General features: G+C 38.7%; 2 protein-coding genes across 2 annotated transcripts in view; one reads left to right on the top strand and one right to left on the bottom strand.

Annotated features, from left to right (window-relative positions):
* The first annotated feature begins 1,396 nt into the window (after positions 1-1,396).
* Positions 1,397-2,859, top strand: LOC131695459 (zinc finger protein 830-like). Its single transcript, XM_058983973.1, has 2 exons — positions 1,397-1,666; positions 1,926-2,859. Exons 1-2 carry the CDS (start codon positions 1,533-1,535, stop codon positions 2,782-2,784), a joined length of 993 nt encoding a protein of 330 aa, XP_058839956.1. The 5' UTR covers positions 1,397-1,532; the 3' UTR covers positions 2,785-2,859.
* A 7,629-nt stretch (positions 2,860-10,488) lies between these two features.
* The window catches only part of LOC131695493 (uncharacterized), a 100,918-nt gene continuing 95,148 nt past the window's right edge, over positions 10,489-16,258 (bottom strand). The window contains exons 4-5 of the mRNA XM_058984033.1: positions 14,658-14,845; positions 10,489-13,804 (exon numbers count right to left, since the gene is read on the bottom strand). Of these exons, the coding sequence (XP_058840016.1) occupies positions 13,662-13,804; positions 14,658-14,845 (331 nt within the window). The 3' untranslated portion in view covers positions 10,489-13,661. The remainder of the gene's footprint in view (positions 13,805-14,657; positions 14,846-16,258) is intronic.

The raw sequence follows: 16,258 nt of genomic DNA, 5'->3' as shown, positions 1-16,258 counted from the left end.
GTGAACTAAGGAGACTCCATTTTGGATCGATTGGATTGGCGTTTAGCTGCCAAAAATCAAATCCAATCAAACATTGCCTATCCTTCTTATTATAACATTGGACGTGTTGCCATACAATGCCGGGGTATAAGTTGCCAAAAATGCTGTTTTTCTCTCCGCAGTTCTCTTATTAGTTTTTTTTAAACTGTGCCAAAAAAAAAATTATATTTGAATATTTCAATTATTAAGCGAAAAAATCGAAGAAAGTATATGAAAATCGAAATTTATTACATAATAAAGTTACACAAGTCGAGCGAGTGAGTAATAGCATTGGCTTTTTATTTTGCATATTTTTGTTTCTCAGTGTAGGTCAGTATTGACCTTTCTATTCCCGTTGAAAAAGAAAAGGCGCTGAATATTATTTCGTGATGAAAACAAAATATTTTGCACTGCAAAAATCGATTGAGGTTAGGTATTTTGTGATGAAAACAAACCAATTTCCTTTGACTTGCATCTGTGGTTGCAAATGAGTTGTCAGAAATCTTAATAGTACAACACTCAAATTCAAAGACGCCAGATGGCTCCCAAAATCTCATTACTAGTCGTCTACTCTTAGTTTCTACCGAAAACTACGTAAATTAATTTTGGGTACATCATATTACACCATTATTTATTTTTTATTCAGGTTCGGTTTAAAATCTCAATTATTTGAGCGTCTTCAATGGGTCAGTTATCGTTTTCGCGGTTTCAATATTTTAACCCATTCATGCCCATGTTGTTTGTGGACAACAACGTTTTTAAATAGCTATAACTTTTTATTGAGGCAAGATTTGCTCAGAAAAACAAGTAAGACTAATAAATTTGTTTATTGCCTTTTATTTGAGCATTAACAGTTACAAGGATCAGCTCTACAACTGAAGTTATTGCAATTAGTCTGATTGGATTCCGATGAAACAGTGCTGCCAGGGACAGTTTCCGTTGACGACGGAAAACGATTTTTTCATATATCTTCGTTACGGTGCAATATTTTTGAAAACTGATTAAACTTATCAATTTAGATTGTCTTTGGCTACGTTTTCCAGGCAATTGTACTATTGTAAATATTCTAGGAGAATTGTATTGAGCATTGGAAGGTAAAAACTCAGCAGCTTCTAGCACTGCAAGAGAAGCACCTATCTTTATGAAAAAAGGCTTTTCGTGTTTCTTAATCTCACTGTTTTCAGGGGAAAAAGTTTTTGAAACCCTACATGCACTAGGAAAAAGTTGGGCATGAAAGGGTTAAATGCCATGTCAATACTGCATTTTTGGAACAAAAATACTTCTTTCGATAACTATTTATCGATAAACTTTATAAGTCTACCGATATAACGAATTCAGTCTGGCCACCCTGGTATAAAATCGTCGATTTGTTTTTTTAAACTGTCAAACGTTGATTGCGCTATTATAACGAGTGAAACATAAACAACACATTAACATTATTTGAGAATTTACGATTTTTCCGCTGTGTCCTGTAGGATTTAGTTAAAAAGTGATACTAAAGCATTTTTGCAAACATGTCAGCTGCGTTCAGATTGGCAAAGAAAAAATATACGCAGCAAGATCTGCGGCGGATTATGAATGAAACTAAAGCTGGTTCTGGAAAACAGACGGATACTACGACTAAAAAGATCGATTCTCCACTGGCTAAATATCCTTTTGAAAGATTTTTTTTATAGATAATAATATTTGTAATTATAATTTTATTAAATACGATATTGTAATTTATTTATCAGCAGAACGAAAACTTGTCAGTTACATAAACTTTGTATCAAGTCAAGGAAAAATATTTGATATTCTGTCGGTTTACACCTAGTATTAGGACAAGGAAATGTACTTTGTACGATATAAGTTAGTAGGTTAGAGAAAAATTTTAAAACTATTTTCCTTAACCAATTATAAACCTACACGTACAACGAGGCCGGTCAACTCACTTGTGTTTTGTGTCGATCGATTGTCCGCTCGGAAGCTGTGTGGAAGGTTCACATCAACTCAAAACAACACAAGGAAAACATCGAGGAAGCCAAGAAACTGAAAAATAAAACGGCACAATCTGCATCTGCTGCTGCCCAGTTAAAATCACAACCAACTCCAGGATCAACTCCACCACCACCTGGTGCCTTCAAGCGACCATCATCACCTTCAGTCTCCCAGATAAATGCCAACAGTAGCAAGAAGCTGAAAGGAATTCTGAAACATTCGACCAATGAGCCGAAACATCCCGATGCTGGCGTTCTTCCTGAGGATTTTTTCGAATCAGGTGCACCCATCAGAAAAGATCTAGTCAACATTCGACTGCCGAGCGGCAGTAGGCTGAAAGAGGAAACTAAAGAAACGGAAGCAGTCCCGGTAGAGCCCCCGCTGGAAGATGAAAAGATCCCGGAGGGTTTCTTCGATGATCCGAAGGCGGACGCGAAGGCGAGGAACATCGAGTACAAGGATCCTAACGATGAGGAGTGGGATCGCTTCCAGAAGGAAATCAAGGAAGCAACGACCGAATCGATGGCTATCATCAGTGAGGAGCAGGAGGAATCTACGGTTGAGCGCCAGATAAGCGAAATCGATGAACAGATTCGGAACTGGTCACGGGTGCTGAGTTTGGAGAAGAAGAAGGATGAGGTAAGACACAGGACGGCGACGGCACTGGAAGCCGGCGAAAGGATGGTCAATGTGAAGAAGGAGAAACGCGAGCGTGACAGTGAGGATGAAGATGATGACGGGGATTTTGACGAGTTTCCGGACTGGAGAGCGAAAAAGTCGTTCAAATGATTGTCGTTAACGTTTATCAGTATATATGAGGTTGTAATTATATAAGAATAAAACTGTTGCATAGAAAGGTTAGAACATGAATGTCTCGATTTTATCGGTCCTCCTTTCTGACGATTTTACCTACTTTTGCGCCAATATTCAAATTCTAGGATTCGTCACCTAGTGACGAGTAAATTTTGTTGTTTTGTTTTGTTCCCGAGCCAAAAGACAAGAGTTCGTTTTCGCTTTCTCGTCAGCAAACCTAAGCTTCTGTGCTTGCTTCCCGGGACATCACTCGGGACAAGTCAGTTGCTTTGAAGTTCACATGTGTCGTGGAACTGTTTGGAATTTTTTTTGTGTCATAACTAGTGCTAATTTGGGTACTAGTTTAGATACATCGTCTAACTAGACACCCAGATGGTGCTAGTTACTGACGAGATGAATTCGAAACACAAAAAATAAAACTTAATTTAAGGAAATGTTGTTCTAGTCACTGGGTGACGTGACTGTGAGAATAGGGCCCCTGCATATCAATCCTTAGAAGGAATCTATCACGCAGAGAATATGTCGTTGTCATTGTCATTTATCAGTCCTCGCTCTTGCAGATCTTGGCATTCTCTATATAACCTTTTGTTTGATAGCCCGTTTGACAGCAATGATGACACTTCGTTAGTCTATGTGTAAAGAGTATGCAGAGTAATGAAATTCTTCATTTTCTACTGTGCTGTCGAGTACTGAACTCAGAATTTTCCTCTCAAACACACCCAGCAGTAGGTAGTCTGCTCCCTTCAATGCCATACAGAGCAAAAGGGAGTACCAGCGATTTGTATAGAGCAAGTTTCGAGCACACTTAAACAATTTTCGTATGTATTCTGGTTGCAGTTGAAAATCGAAATATTAAACCTTTCGCTTTTTTTCCTTATTTGCAGATAAGGCAACTAATGCGCATATTGTGTACATGTTAGAGAATCAACTTGTGCATCACCTACATCAGTTACGCTTTAGTTGCGTACGCTGAAAATAGGAGAAAAACAAAAAGGCCCAAGTTCACTATTTTGATTTTCAACTGCAACCAGAATATAATTAAACACCTGAAAATTCTAAGTATTTTTATTTTTAGAGATTTATTATGAAAACTTCTAGGAAAACTGAGTTTTTTACCTTTTTTTCAGAGTAATTACACACTAATTTTTTTATGTACTAGTGGCATATTTGATTTTCCATAACCATTTAAGAGTCATTTGACTCTTGTACTCCACGCGTGAGTTTAACTTCTTTCGCCAGCTCTGGTTCTATTCGCAGACGTTACGCGGCTAGTCACTATTGCTCCGTCATATGCTTTTCACCGAAGATTAGCACGCGACGGAATCGAACCAAAATAGCGAAAGAATTGAAAATATATGCTGTTGGCTCCAACCGCAAAGTTTAGAACAAACATCGGGCAAAATAGAGGCCCTGTTGGTCAGAAATCGGATGGTCATGAATTGACAGTTCATGGATTTATTCACATCTTTACTACCTGCTGATCGAAAATTTGAAACTACTTGTTACTATTTATTCAGTACCCATGTAATTTATTGATACCCCATTATTGAGCTTTTTTCATTCCCCACACGATTCCTTTGCATCCTCTTAAGCTTTTTTCTTGGTTCAAGACCAATAGTCGTTCGAGAACTGATCGTATATCGATCTTTTTTTCTGCTTTGTAACATTGCGGAATTGAATGGTTAAATCTTTAAAATTGCCTTGTACGCAGCTCACCTGGGTTCTATCCCCAAGCCAGCACGTGGGGTTAGATATTTTTCTACAGAGATTGTTTTAACCCGAAAAAAGCGATGAATGAGCCTAAAGTTCAAACTTTAATTAAAATAATAAGAAAATCGAGAGAACAACTCCATGCCATACCGTGAGAATTGAAGTTTTTCCGAGTATCGGAAGGTGTTTCGCAATAACACAATGTGGCCGGTGTCTAAGCTTAGCCCATCGGGTTCTGCGCTAGGTTGAATCTCTGATTGAAATTTGAGGTTTTTGGTGTTCCTGGAAGCACTGGAAGCTCCTCGTTTGATCTAGAATTACTAAGATCAGAGACGGTTTTCTTATGATTGTATCAGTGTTTCCTCGAACTGTTATATTTAGTGCACCACCCCTCCCGCTTATTATTTTTGGGTACAGTAAAAAGGGGATGTCAGATTCGCATTCTCGCTGATCCAACAGCTCATAATATTGTACCGAGGTTGAAGCGGCTTATAAATATTATTTAACGTTAGCCGGTGATGGCGCCGTTGATCTATACTTTGTAGGCTGAACTGTAGACACGGTAGCCCTCTATACAATACTTGTTATCAGTAATATAGTTTACTTGCTTTAGATAAAACATAGCTTATTTGTGATATCCGTCGCGATTGAATATTTCTGTATCAGCTCTTTGGAATATCTCTTTTTCCGGCTAGTTCATTCATGCACGAACCCTGAGCCCGGTGCATTGTTTAGGAGACAGGGGACGAGAGATATAAGAAATTGAAAGACGAGTCAGGCGATAGTACAGCAAAAATGTGGTCATCGATCTTTCGACTAGATGCTACCGATAAAGATGGACGGCTAGATGCTACCGATATCAAATGGCATAACCGACAACAAATGGTGTGAAGAAAGTGGTCTTGATAGGCGCCCTTATTTTTGTTTACGACGAATGCGAGATTCGTTCAAAAGTGGCTCGAACGAATAGTGAGCCCATTTGATTTTGCTGTCGTAAACGATAATACGAACCACTTCCGTTCGAATCCCACTTTTGACGTAAACAAGAGTAAGGTTAGCGCTGAACTGAGGTGCGAACAGGAACAAATATTTTTAAAAATCTCTTCGATTTTTTCTACGATTGAGGCGGGTTTAATTGCCCAATAAATAGTCTACTCAGTTAAGGTTGGACAGAGAAAAGGTAAAATTCGCAAACGAAAAAAGCAGTTTTTTTCCACACTGTATGTCAGATCTTCATAAAAATCAATCAGCAGTACAGTAACAACATTCTACATACGCTGATTGATTTTTATGAAGATCTGACATACGGTGTGGAAAAAAACTGCTTTTTTCGTTTGCGAATTTTACGCATTCTCTGTGCAACCTTAATCGATTTACCTGTAGGCTCCAGAAAAATTGCTTTGTTCGTCGCCGTCAGACACTTTGCGTCAACTGATTTCACAGTCTTCCTAGAAAATGGCCGCCTAGTAGGGGTAGGATTGTCTAGTAAACTGCATAGTAACGATGCTTTTACTGCTCCTCCTAATTCACGAATGATCTTTGTCCTATCGAAGTGAAAGTCTTGTTCATCCATTTTGTGTCAGTGGAATGTTATTCATAAAATATGATTCATGTATACCTAGTATGATAGTCATGACTTACCATCCGTGGTTGTAAAATAGTTCACGAAATCATCCATGTATTCGGGAACTGGATCATAATTCATAGTACATGCTTTATAATCTATTTTATTTACTAGTGATATTTAGAAGATATCCCTAATCATTTTCAATTTCATGTAACACAGTAATGAAATTTTCATGTTAACTACTTCACAAAATTTGAAGTAATATTCGTGGAATCATTTTTGTTCGTTGCGCTTTTTCATGAAATGATTGATTGATTGTATATTGTCTTCGATTAAAATATTACATCGCACAGACGAAAGAACTATAATCTAACTATAAACTATTTTTTAATTTGAAAGACTCTTTACTTATACTAAAATCAAAAAGTGGATAAACGTTGTTGAAGAGCTGGCAGCAAACATCCAAAGGATTATTGTGGCCGTATAAAGGGGGGAACACGAACGTATTGCTACACCGAAAATGTCATTCCAATTTTCTTATAATGTTTAAAATCAAACCAAAATTTTAGGGTAGTTTTATACATATATTTACTTCAAAAATCAGAAGAAAAGTTAGTCGATGGAGCCTTGAGTGTAAAATTGAACGCATTTTCGCTTGATGCCCTCCATCAAAGTCTTTACAGTGTCATCCGGTACCAGTTTCTCAGTTTTTTTTCCATTTTCTTAACATGTCCTTCTCGTCTTTGACTGTCTTCTTGCTCCTCCGAAGTTCCCGCTTCATCATTGCCCAGTCCTGCTCCACCGGGCGCAGCTCCGGACAGTTTGGCGGATTCATGTCCTGTGGAACAAAATGGACAGAATTGGCTTCATACCACTCCAGGACACTTTTAGAAAAGTGGCATGATGCCAAATCTGGCCAAAATAGCGGAGCATCGTCGTGCTGTTGCAAGAACTGCAAAAGGCGCTTCTCGAGGCACTCAGATTTGTAGATCTCGCCATTTACTGTGCCCTTTGTCACGAAAGGTTAACTCCTCAGTCCGCAAGAGCAGATGGCCTGCCAAATGAGATATTTGGAGGCGAACTTCGACATTTTCTTCTTCTTAAATTTGTCGTCCACATAGAACTTGCTCTTGCCTATGAAAAACTCCAACCCCGGAATTTGCTTATATACGTTTCGTCGTCCATCACACAGCATCCATATTTTGTCAGCATCTTCTCGTAGAGCTTCCGTGCCCTAGTTTTAGCCGTCGATTGTTGCCGCTCATCGCGGTTTGGGAAGTTCGGTACCTTTTATGTATGTAGTCCAGCTCTCTTCTTTGCATTCTGGACGTAGCTCTGCGACGTGCCGATATTTTTAGCCAAATCACGGCTTGAGACGTTGGGATTTGCTTTCACCATCCGCTTCACCTTTCCCTCCGTCTTGTTGTTCGCCGGTCCCGGTTTTCTTCCAGCTCCTTTACCGTGGTCCAACGTCAACCGCTCCTGGAACCGCTTCAACACTCTGGAGACGGTTGAATGGTGAATGTTCAACATTTTTCCCAACTGCCGGTGCGACAGGTCAGGAAATTCCAGGTGTTTGGAAAGAATTTCCATATCAACTTTTGAATAGGGCTAATAAGATTTGTAAACAAACTTTTGTTTTGCTGATTTCTCTTATTTTGTTATAATTTCAACACAGAAAACATTTGAAATTGAATCTACCAAGGGTAAATATGTTGATTCAAGTATATTTTTCATGAAATTCAACTCGGCAGCGGAATAATGAGCGAAAACAGTTTGTTTACAAAAATCTCATTAGCCCTTTTGAAGAATTAATATTGATTTGTTCTCTCGACTCGCGTTGGTTCACCTCCATTTTCGTTGAATCGAAAAACACGACTTCGAGAAAGTGTGCAAAATTTGGTTGATTTTTACGCAATGGTAAAAAAAGTTATGCCCTGTTGAATGTGTCGCAATAATTTCGTGTTCGCCCTTTAGCGTACCATGTGTTGAGCGCCGAAAAAAATCATTTCTCCGGAAAGATCTTCCTGGAACGCTTAAGTCACGCTTTGCTAAGAGCGCAGGGCAATCTATATTGTCTGTAAGTAAGTCGAAGATGAAGAGTCGTTGAAGAAAGATTCGCCCATTTCGCAGCGTAGGGAGATTAATGAGAGCGCAGCGAACTTCGTATGGAGGTAGTTGTAATCGATTTTGCCAGGGCAAACCTGATGAAGTTCTTCTGTACCCCCGTTCAAGACGATTAATGTGGACGGTGTGATACGGGGCCCAATCAGTAACCCCATATTCCAGAATACTGCGTACCAGTGCGATGTATAGAGATTTTAGACAGTCAGTGAAATCACGGGTGTTGGTGCTTGATGAGTCCAAGTACAGCGTAGGAAAAAATATGCGCGGTAAACCGTAGTTTGCAGTCGAGAGTGATACCTAGATCCTTGACAGATGCGACTCGTTCTACAGGAGCAGAACACATCAGGTATTCGAAAACAATGGGCTCGTGCGAAAGTGCTTATGCTGCATTTCTGGATGTTCACACTCATGCCGTTTCTGTCACACCAATCCATAACCCTTTCGAGGTCCATTTGCAAAGTGCAACAGTCAACCATAGTTTTTATAACACGGTACATTTTCATATTATCAGCATACATGACTTTAGTCGACGACAATTCACTGCAGAGGTCGTTCACGAAGAGTACAAAAAGAAGAAGTCCAATATGGCTTCCTTGAGGAACACCCGATGTAATGTGGAAGGGATCCGATAGTGTAGCTCCAAGTCGCACCGAGGCGCTACGGTTGGCAAGGTACGAGGAGATCCAATTAGTCAGCCGGTCCGGCAATCCAGTCCGCCTTAGCTTTTCCACAGCAAGCTGATGAGGAACACGGTCGAAAGTTCATGAAATCGTGAATTTATGAACGGATTTTTTGCCGTGAAAAGAGGTGTCAAACTGGGGCCTCGCCAAGGGCACCGGAAGACTACGTTACGGCCCTGCCTGCAGCCTGCAGGACACAAATATCTCCTTTACTAGTCTGCGATCAAGTCCAACGATTTCGATGTCATACCCGAAGCATGTGGGAAAGCGTGATGACGGATCCATTTTTTTGCAGGTCAAAACTTCGAATCGTGCACTATGTTGAACAATAAATAATAGAGTGCATCACTCTTCTTCGATTCATCTAACGTCAAAACCCAAAGACGATGTTTTAAATCAAAAGACAGGCGGAGAGAAACAGTAAATTTGGCTGACAATTTTAACTGTTAGTTTTGGCAACCAACAATTTTGTGTAAACATCGAGTGACTAGTAGTTGTGGATGAATGGAGAACAGTGAATCAAGTTATGTACGGTATGCAAAGTAGGCTCGATGGCGTTGTCTAGAATCATATACATTTGGAACAACATCAGATGTTGCTGCAAGCTGTTCTGAACTCTCATTAGACAGTTTGCACGATACCACCCACGTTACTGCTTGGTAAGACCAAACTGGTGTCGATTGTGGTTGTCCGGCGTATCCTTGATGATCACATCATTAGAATTTCGGCCAAAGATCGGCAAACAGCCTCAACTGATTATTGGAATAGAATACAGTAAAGACCCGTTTTTATCAGCCCCTTGGTGAATTTTAGGCTGATAAAACGGGGACATTGACAAAATCGGGACATATATTTTTCTTTGTTTTAAATAAACCGAAGCACTTAAAATATTCTTCTTTTGTCCCTAGATATAGCCTCATAACCTTTTCTGTTTATTTAGTTCAAATTTCCATTAAGGGGGTCTGACAGTGCAAAATTAAAATTTCTCTTTTTGCATATTTCGGATCTTTAAGATAAGAAAAATATGCTCAAGAAAGGATTTATTCGAAATCAACTTGGTTCGTCCTCTAGAGCCCATCCAACTACCAACTACCAATTTTCGTATAAGGCTGACAAAATGGGGTCAAAAAAGCTGATAAAATCGGAGGTAGACAAAATCGGGGGCTGATAAAATCGGATGCTGATAAAATCGGATCTTCACTGTATTAATGTTCAATGAAGAAATTAATTGCATCATCGTTTCAGATAACGTTAAAATGAATTTGACATTCAGATGCTTGTTACTTGGACAATGGTCCAACTAGTGGAGGTCCAACTAAAAAGCGGTCCAGTTAAAAAGTAACCAGCCAGCGAATCACGACTATATTTTATGACTAAGGCCCTGCGGAAAGATCTGCGTCGAAACGACATTTGGACAGGAATTATCACTTTTTGTCAATTAAAACTATTTGTATTAAACTTTTCCTACTACTTTCATATAAAATCAAAAATGCACATTTCAATATAATGCAATAAATACAACTGTTGACGCCTAACAGTCGTCAGACTGCACTACGGAGGAAACATTTCGGCACAAATAAGACTAGACATCGTAGCTGTTTTGTTAGTTTATGTAAAGTAAATATGTTTTTAATAAAAGTTTTAAGTTCTGTAAAGTGATACATCTTAGCTAGTATATATTGTTTTTTTGTTCAACTCATACTTGAATTAATGTCGGTTCTTGATTTAATGTTGTTGTTTTTTTGCTACATGATCTTTGCCTCTACAATATTTTGAAAGTAGAAGTTTTTCGCTTACATTTCCATGTTCAGCTCATCTGCGTGTATCTGTGTAGGTGTGTTTCTTTTGATGCTTCATTTTGTTTGTTCATTGAGAACAAATCTTGATTTTTTGTGTAGCATTGTTTTTGTATTTTTTATCTTTTTTTTTCATTTGTTATAAATAGAAGATAGAACAAGAATAGTCTCAAGATTTTAAATTCATTTTTTTTTGGTTTCGTGTTTTTTAATAATCATAGAAAATAGTTCGATAGCGCATTTGGAGCTAGTATTCTTTGTAGTAAATAAAAGCTTTCGCGCATTTCATATTACATTCGTCGCTTGTCGTAATCCTAATCTATGGCTTCTGATTTCTATTTTAACGTGTGTGGGTGTGTTTTTGTGAGAGTGTTTGCGTGAGAGCTATTGAAACAATCTAAGGATGAGTGAATTCTCGACTATTCAGTGCGAGTGTGTTGTTGCACACGCTAATATTCTATTGTATCTCAAGTCACGCTAATTACCTTCATTTTTGCTTGGAGCAAAACGTGCCAATTTTGAAATTCTTCCCCAAATTTCAAAATTTTAACGTTTTCAACTCAGATTGATGCAGTTTTTTTTTTGGTTCGTGCCTTAGAACTAAACTATTTTCAATTTATATAAGAGAGCTTATTTCTACGAAGCTATTTTGTTTGCTCGCTAGGCAAATCGAGTTGTGGCGTCTTTATTTTCATTTCTTTACTAAGTTAATTATTCTGTTCATAACGAATATTATTTAAATTGATACAGGATAAGGGTTTTAACTCGGTAAGGGAGGTGGTGTTTAACATTGAAAAGGTAATAAGAGTTTTTATGAGTTTCGCCGCTGCGAAAATGAAAGGTATTTAATCTATTTAATGAAATTAGATGTTGATCTCACAATCACAAGATGCTGCTACAATTGAGTCATCTACTGTTTTGTTAGAGTTTCTGTCAAAGCTTTTGTTTTTTTTTATCAACATTTTATCTCTATTAATCAGTTATTCACCATCGATTAAAGCATTTTCGTTCTGTTATTATTTGGTCGATTATTTCTAAAGAATGGAATTAATATACACACACAATTGGAAAAGCATTTGGTAACTGAAGCTGGGTATGGGGGAGTTCGATGCAATAACGTACGGACAGTTGTGTTTACGTCACTGAGATCGATTAGCTCGCTACGGCTGCAATATTGCAATACATATGACTCCGTGGGTTTCGTGAATGATCGAGCACGAGCGAACAAAGCGCATACGGACACAGCAAAGTGCGAAATATTTCTTCCAAAATCTTCCCCTATTTTGGGAGAAACATTCCAGAGATGGCGCTCCGGTTTTGTTTTGTTTGGTCTGTTCATATCGCGGCTTGCTACGGAATGAAGTTTGATGTTTGTGTGAAATTCAATCTGAACTATAGGTAGATTTATTTTTATAATATCACATGCGCTCCACATTGCCAATAGAGTAGTCGTTTTTATAATGTTTTTGCTTAATCAGTGGTAACCAAAGCGCAATTTAAATCAGCGACAAATGAATGTATCTTAAATATTATGTATAGGTTTTCATATTTATCAAAATTTGTTCTTAATTAGAAGTATTTGAACCTTGAAGCACTAGTGCTAAATGTTTTATGCTGTATGTTCACTTTTATGTGACTCTAGGTGTAAAGCAGTCATTGTTCTGTTGTTTAATATACTTTTGTTTTTTTATACAAATAATTTCATATAATTTGTTATGTCCTAGAATCTTTCCATTCAAACGCTATATCAGTAGAAGTAAAAATGTGGTTCTGGTATTAGTTTAAATCATTTTTTTCCATCTTCTGACCTTCCATGTGCGGCATTGCGGCGGTGCTGCCATCTTTCCATCTTGCTATTCCTGTTCGGTAATTCTATAGTTCAGTTGTTGTTTTTATCATGTAATTCGAAGCTTCTGCTACGGACACTACTTCAAAATTGCACTAATTGTTGTCTAGTTGTAATATTTTTTGTTGTATTTTTTTCAAACCGTACCCTACGTAATTCATCTCTTTTCGGATCAATATTAATATGGAATGTCCATTTATTTTTTTGTTTGTTTACACACGATGATGGATTGTCATTTCGATTTGCGCGTGTTTTATCTTTCTGTTCAAGCTTTAAAATGGATCAATATTTACCGCTGCATAAAATATGTCAGCGCATCTAATCTTTTTGGTTTTGTTTCAGATAACAAAACAAACTAGATTCTACATGAATTGGCTGAAGAAAATATATTTGCCCCTACTGATTTTAAATTTTTTTCAATGTCACTAATGGTGCTACCTCTCTCTGGTGATCTGACAGCTAATATATGTTTTACTCTTCTTTTATGGTTTTCAAGATACAATGGCGAGAAACACAAAAACAAACCAAAACTGTTCTAACAATTTTTGTAATAAATTCTGACGCGTAGTCCACTCTAGTACTTCACTAAGGTTCTACTGCCATACTGACTGTGGCCTACTACTACTTGGATAGGCTCAAAACTGGATTACTTGACAAATACAATTCATTCATTTGATGCTACGATATGACGATGATTCTTCGCATCCTACGGTCTAGTACCACTTTATTTATTGCGGTATGCTTTTATCATTTCATAGACTACACACTTCGGAAGATGCCAAGGATAGTTTGTCTCTAGAAATAGCGTTTGTATTCTGTCTATATTTATACTGACAGTTGTTCCTTCGAGTTTCGTGGAAAAAGGTTTCTCTTTGTCGGTCTTTTTACTTAGTAAGCCACGTGGTAAGGATTTCACGATTAGAATTTCTCACTTCGTCGTTAAAGATCACTTGATTGGTTGTGGTGCCTGTTAAAATGGTAGTAGAATGTTATCTATCAGTAAGAATAGCGGTTCGAAACTCTTTTTCTTGCTTCTTCTCTATATCTGTTCTAGGATAATTAGGAATCTAGTATTATAATGGTCCCTAACGAGTCGCGACAAAGTTGATGCAGTCGTAATAGATCGCTTAGGATCGAATCTCGGAAATCTCCACGGTGACGCTTTCATTGTGGTGGTTCGTTCCGTTGTCCTTAGCATGTTGGCTACGATTCGAGCGCATGGAAGCCGCCGAAACGTTACTGCTACCACGTGAACCTCGGCGAGATCCTGCTGTATGAAGTTTCGGGTAACGGTGAAAAAAGAATAAAATAACAGATAGTACAGATTAGAAAAATTTGGTTCAACTACCGAGAATCTCTACTGTTAGAAAATAGAAGTGTGCTGGTCCTGGTTGAAGCATAGCGGAAACATCTACTGAAAACATCTCAACAGGATCATACGCTAGCTGAGTCTTAATCTAGTACTACAATTTACGATAGCAGTTTAGTACGTTACAGAGAGACTAATTATATTGGATAGACTTAGTAAAAAAAGACCACTAGTTTAGAAGAAGTTGTAAAACGATTTTTTCTTATGAAAGTACACTATACTGGCCTCATTGTTCATCCTTTGTTCTTCGATTTGCCGGTATTTCGACAGCCACTGTGTGTGTCGTGTTCGAATTCTCCCCGTTGGGTAGTTTACTTCCTAGAAACGCGTTGACAGTCACAAAATTGTTAGTAAATTTAACCAGTAGGAACCAAAAATAAACACACAACTAGATCACTCAAGACTACAGCTACGGATAGCTGAGTAACTGACAACTGGTACTGTTACATCATCAAAACAGGCTCGAAAAAGATTCAGCTAGCGTTGCAATGTGAGAAGAGCAGCCGCTAGTCGACTTGAAGTGCCGGAGCTTACCAAAACCCACACTACCTGCTAGGATTCCAAATCACGCAAAACGCTCACAGTGCTAGACAACAAACAACCTAAATAACGTCAGTCGGTAACAGTACGCAGTTAGTTCTACGGTAGAAGAACACCAATCTCGAAACTCGCCACAACAAGAACAACAACGAACGATTTGACAGAACAACAATCGGTAGTAGAAATCGGCTTCCCGCATACAGACCTAGCTTACCTATCGATGCGTTCGGTGAGTGGGGACGTAGCGAGGCCATGCTCGGTTGTCGCGACGGCATCCGTACGGACATTCGGGAACCACGGCGTTCCTGGCCGTGGAGCAGCTTGTTCTCCCGTAGTAGCGATACGTTCATCAGCCGGGGGTTCGGGGTGTTGAAGATGGTACGGTTGTCGCGCCAGCGGGCCCTGCAGGAGAAAGAAGATAACATCAGATGATGTTAGAAGCAGGTAAGGGATGACCAGGTGGGCGACATCTATGGTTGTCGATAACTCATTAATTAGTATAGTAATTTGGGAATATATGTTGTCACAAGATGGAATGAACAGCAAACTCCAATTCTGCGCAAGCCGTCATTCATGTTTAATTCTGAGCGTACGGTTCAAATAATGGAAGGAAATTAGCTCCCCTATCGCATTGGCGTCTTCAACTATGCTGCCCATGATCGCATATTTGTCCTATTTTCTATGGGATTTCCTATCTTTATGGGACTGTTTTGCGATCATGGGCAGTATGACACCCTAAGACTTAGTGTCTGGCATGTTCTGTATTTTAGAATTAGAGCTCCTGAACGGTGGCGACTCTTGATCGGGTGGGAACGGGCGTTTGTATGTTGGTGTTTCAGACCGCGTTTTCAATTCGTAAGTGTTAATATGATCAAACCGCCAGGGCGTTTTTATGATAGCGAGTTCGTAGGCGTTGGTATGCGCGAATGACTGCGTTTGCGGCCGCTGTTGTATTATAGCAAAAACATCGAGCGTTTGTATGTTATTATGCGCATTGTTTTTTTCGCGTGAGTGTTTGTATGTCGCGTATGCGCTAGCAAGTTTGTAATTCTGCATGTACCAATGCATTTTTATAATCGTGCGGTCCGATTCACCACTATCAAGACGTATTGCAATCAACATCTTAAAGCAACTTTCTGTTAGAGATCAACATGAAAAGCTACAATTATGTTCAATGACTATTTTTTTGCTGACAAATTAAATTGATATTTACTAGTATTTATTGTTGATAATTGATGCAGTATATCCAATCTGATGCATGCCATATAGGGTGATGAGCCTATTTTCACCATACTAAGCAAGGTGCCTCACTAATTCGGTAATTTCTTGCCTTACAATCAATGAAATGCGTAAAAATTGACATCAACCGCTTTGCTTAGTTGTTAAGAACCAATATAATAACACAAATGCGTTGAAAACAGTAAAATTCTCGTGTTTGAACCCAATGAAAACTCGAATCGAAAACCCCTATTGTTGCGCTACCATTTGACTCAATGCGTTGAACAAAGATGGCAGACACTGCTCTAACCAACGGCTTCAAATGGGTAGGGTGATGATAGAAACATGCCGCAAATAAGCTCATCACCCTATACAACCAAGGGAAGGATTCCAATTTGGTGGCCTATCTTTGAAAAAATAAACCCATGGCAACAACACAGAAACATGAAGATCAACATTTCCTCAACGATAATCTTTTTTTTTGTTTAGACCAGCAAATGCGAAATCCATCCCAACTTCATCAAACCAGGTTTCATTGACGGAAAGAAAAGCTGGTAGGTAAATAATATGGACACAACAACAGCACACTCCGGCTAA

The sequence above is a fragment of the Topomyia yanbarensis genome, unplaced genomic scaffold, assembly GCF_030247195.1.
Source record: "Topomyia yanbarensis strain Yona2022 unplaced genomic scaffold, ASM3024719v1 HiC_scaffold_4, whole genome shotgun sequence".
NCBI lineage: Eukaryota > Metazoa > Arthropoda > Insecta > Diptera > Culicidae > Topomyia > Topomyia yanbarensis.
The sequence above is the reverse complement of the archived record's forward strand: the minus strand, read 5'-3'. Positions and strand labels throughout refer to the sequence as shown.

Bases quoted from the DNA above. Each gene is read 5' to 3' on its own strand.
- LOC131695459 (XM_058983973.1), top strand. From the start codon at position 1,533: ATGTCAGCTGCGTTCAGATTGGCAAAGAAAAAATATACGCAGCAAGAT. The intron at 1,667-1,925 runs ATATCCTTTTGA...ATAAACCTACAC, and splicing joins ATCGATTCTCCACTGGCTAA to GTACAACGAGGCCGGTCAAC.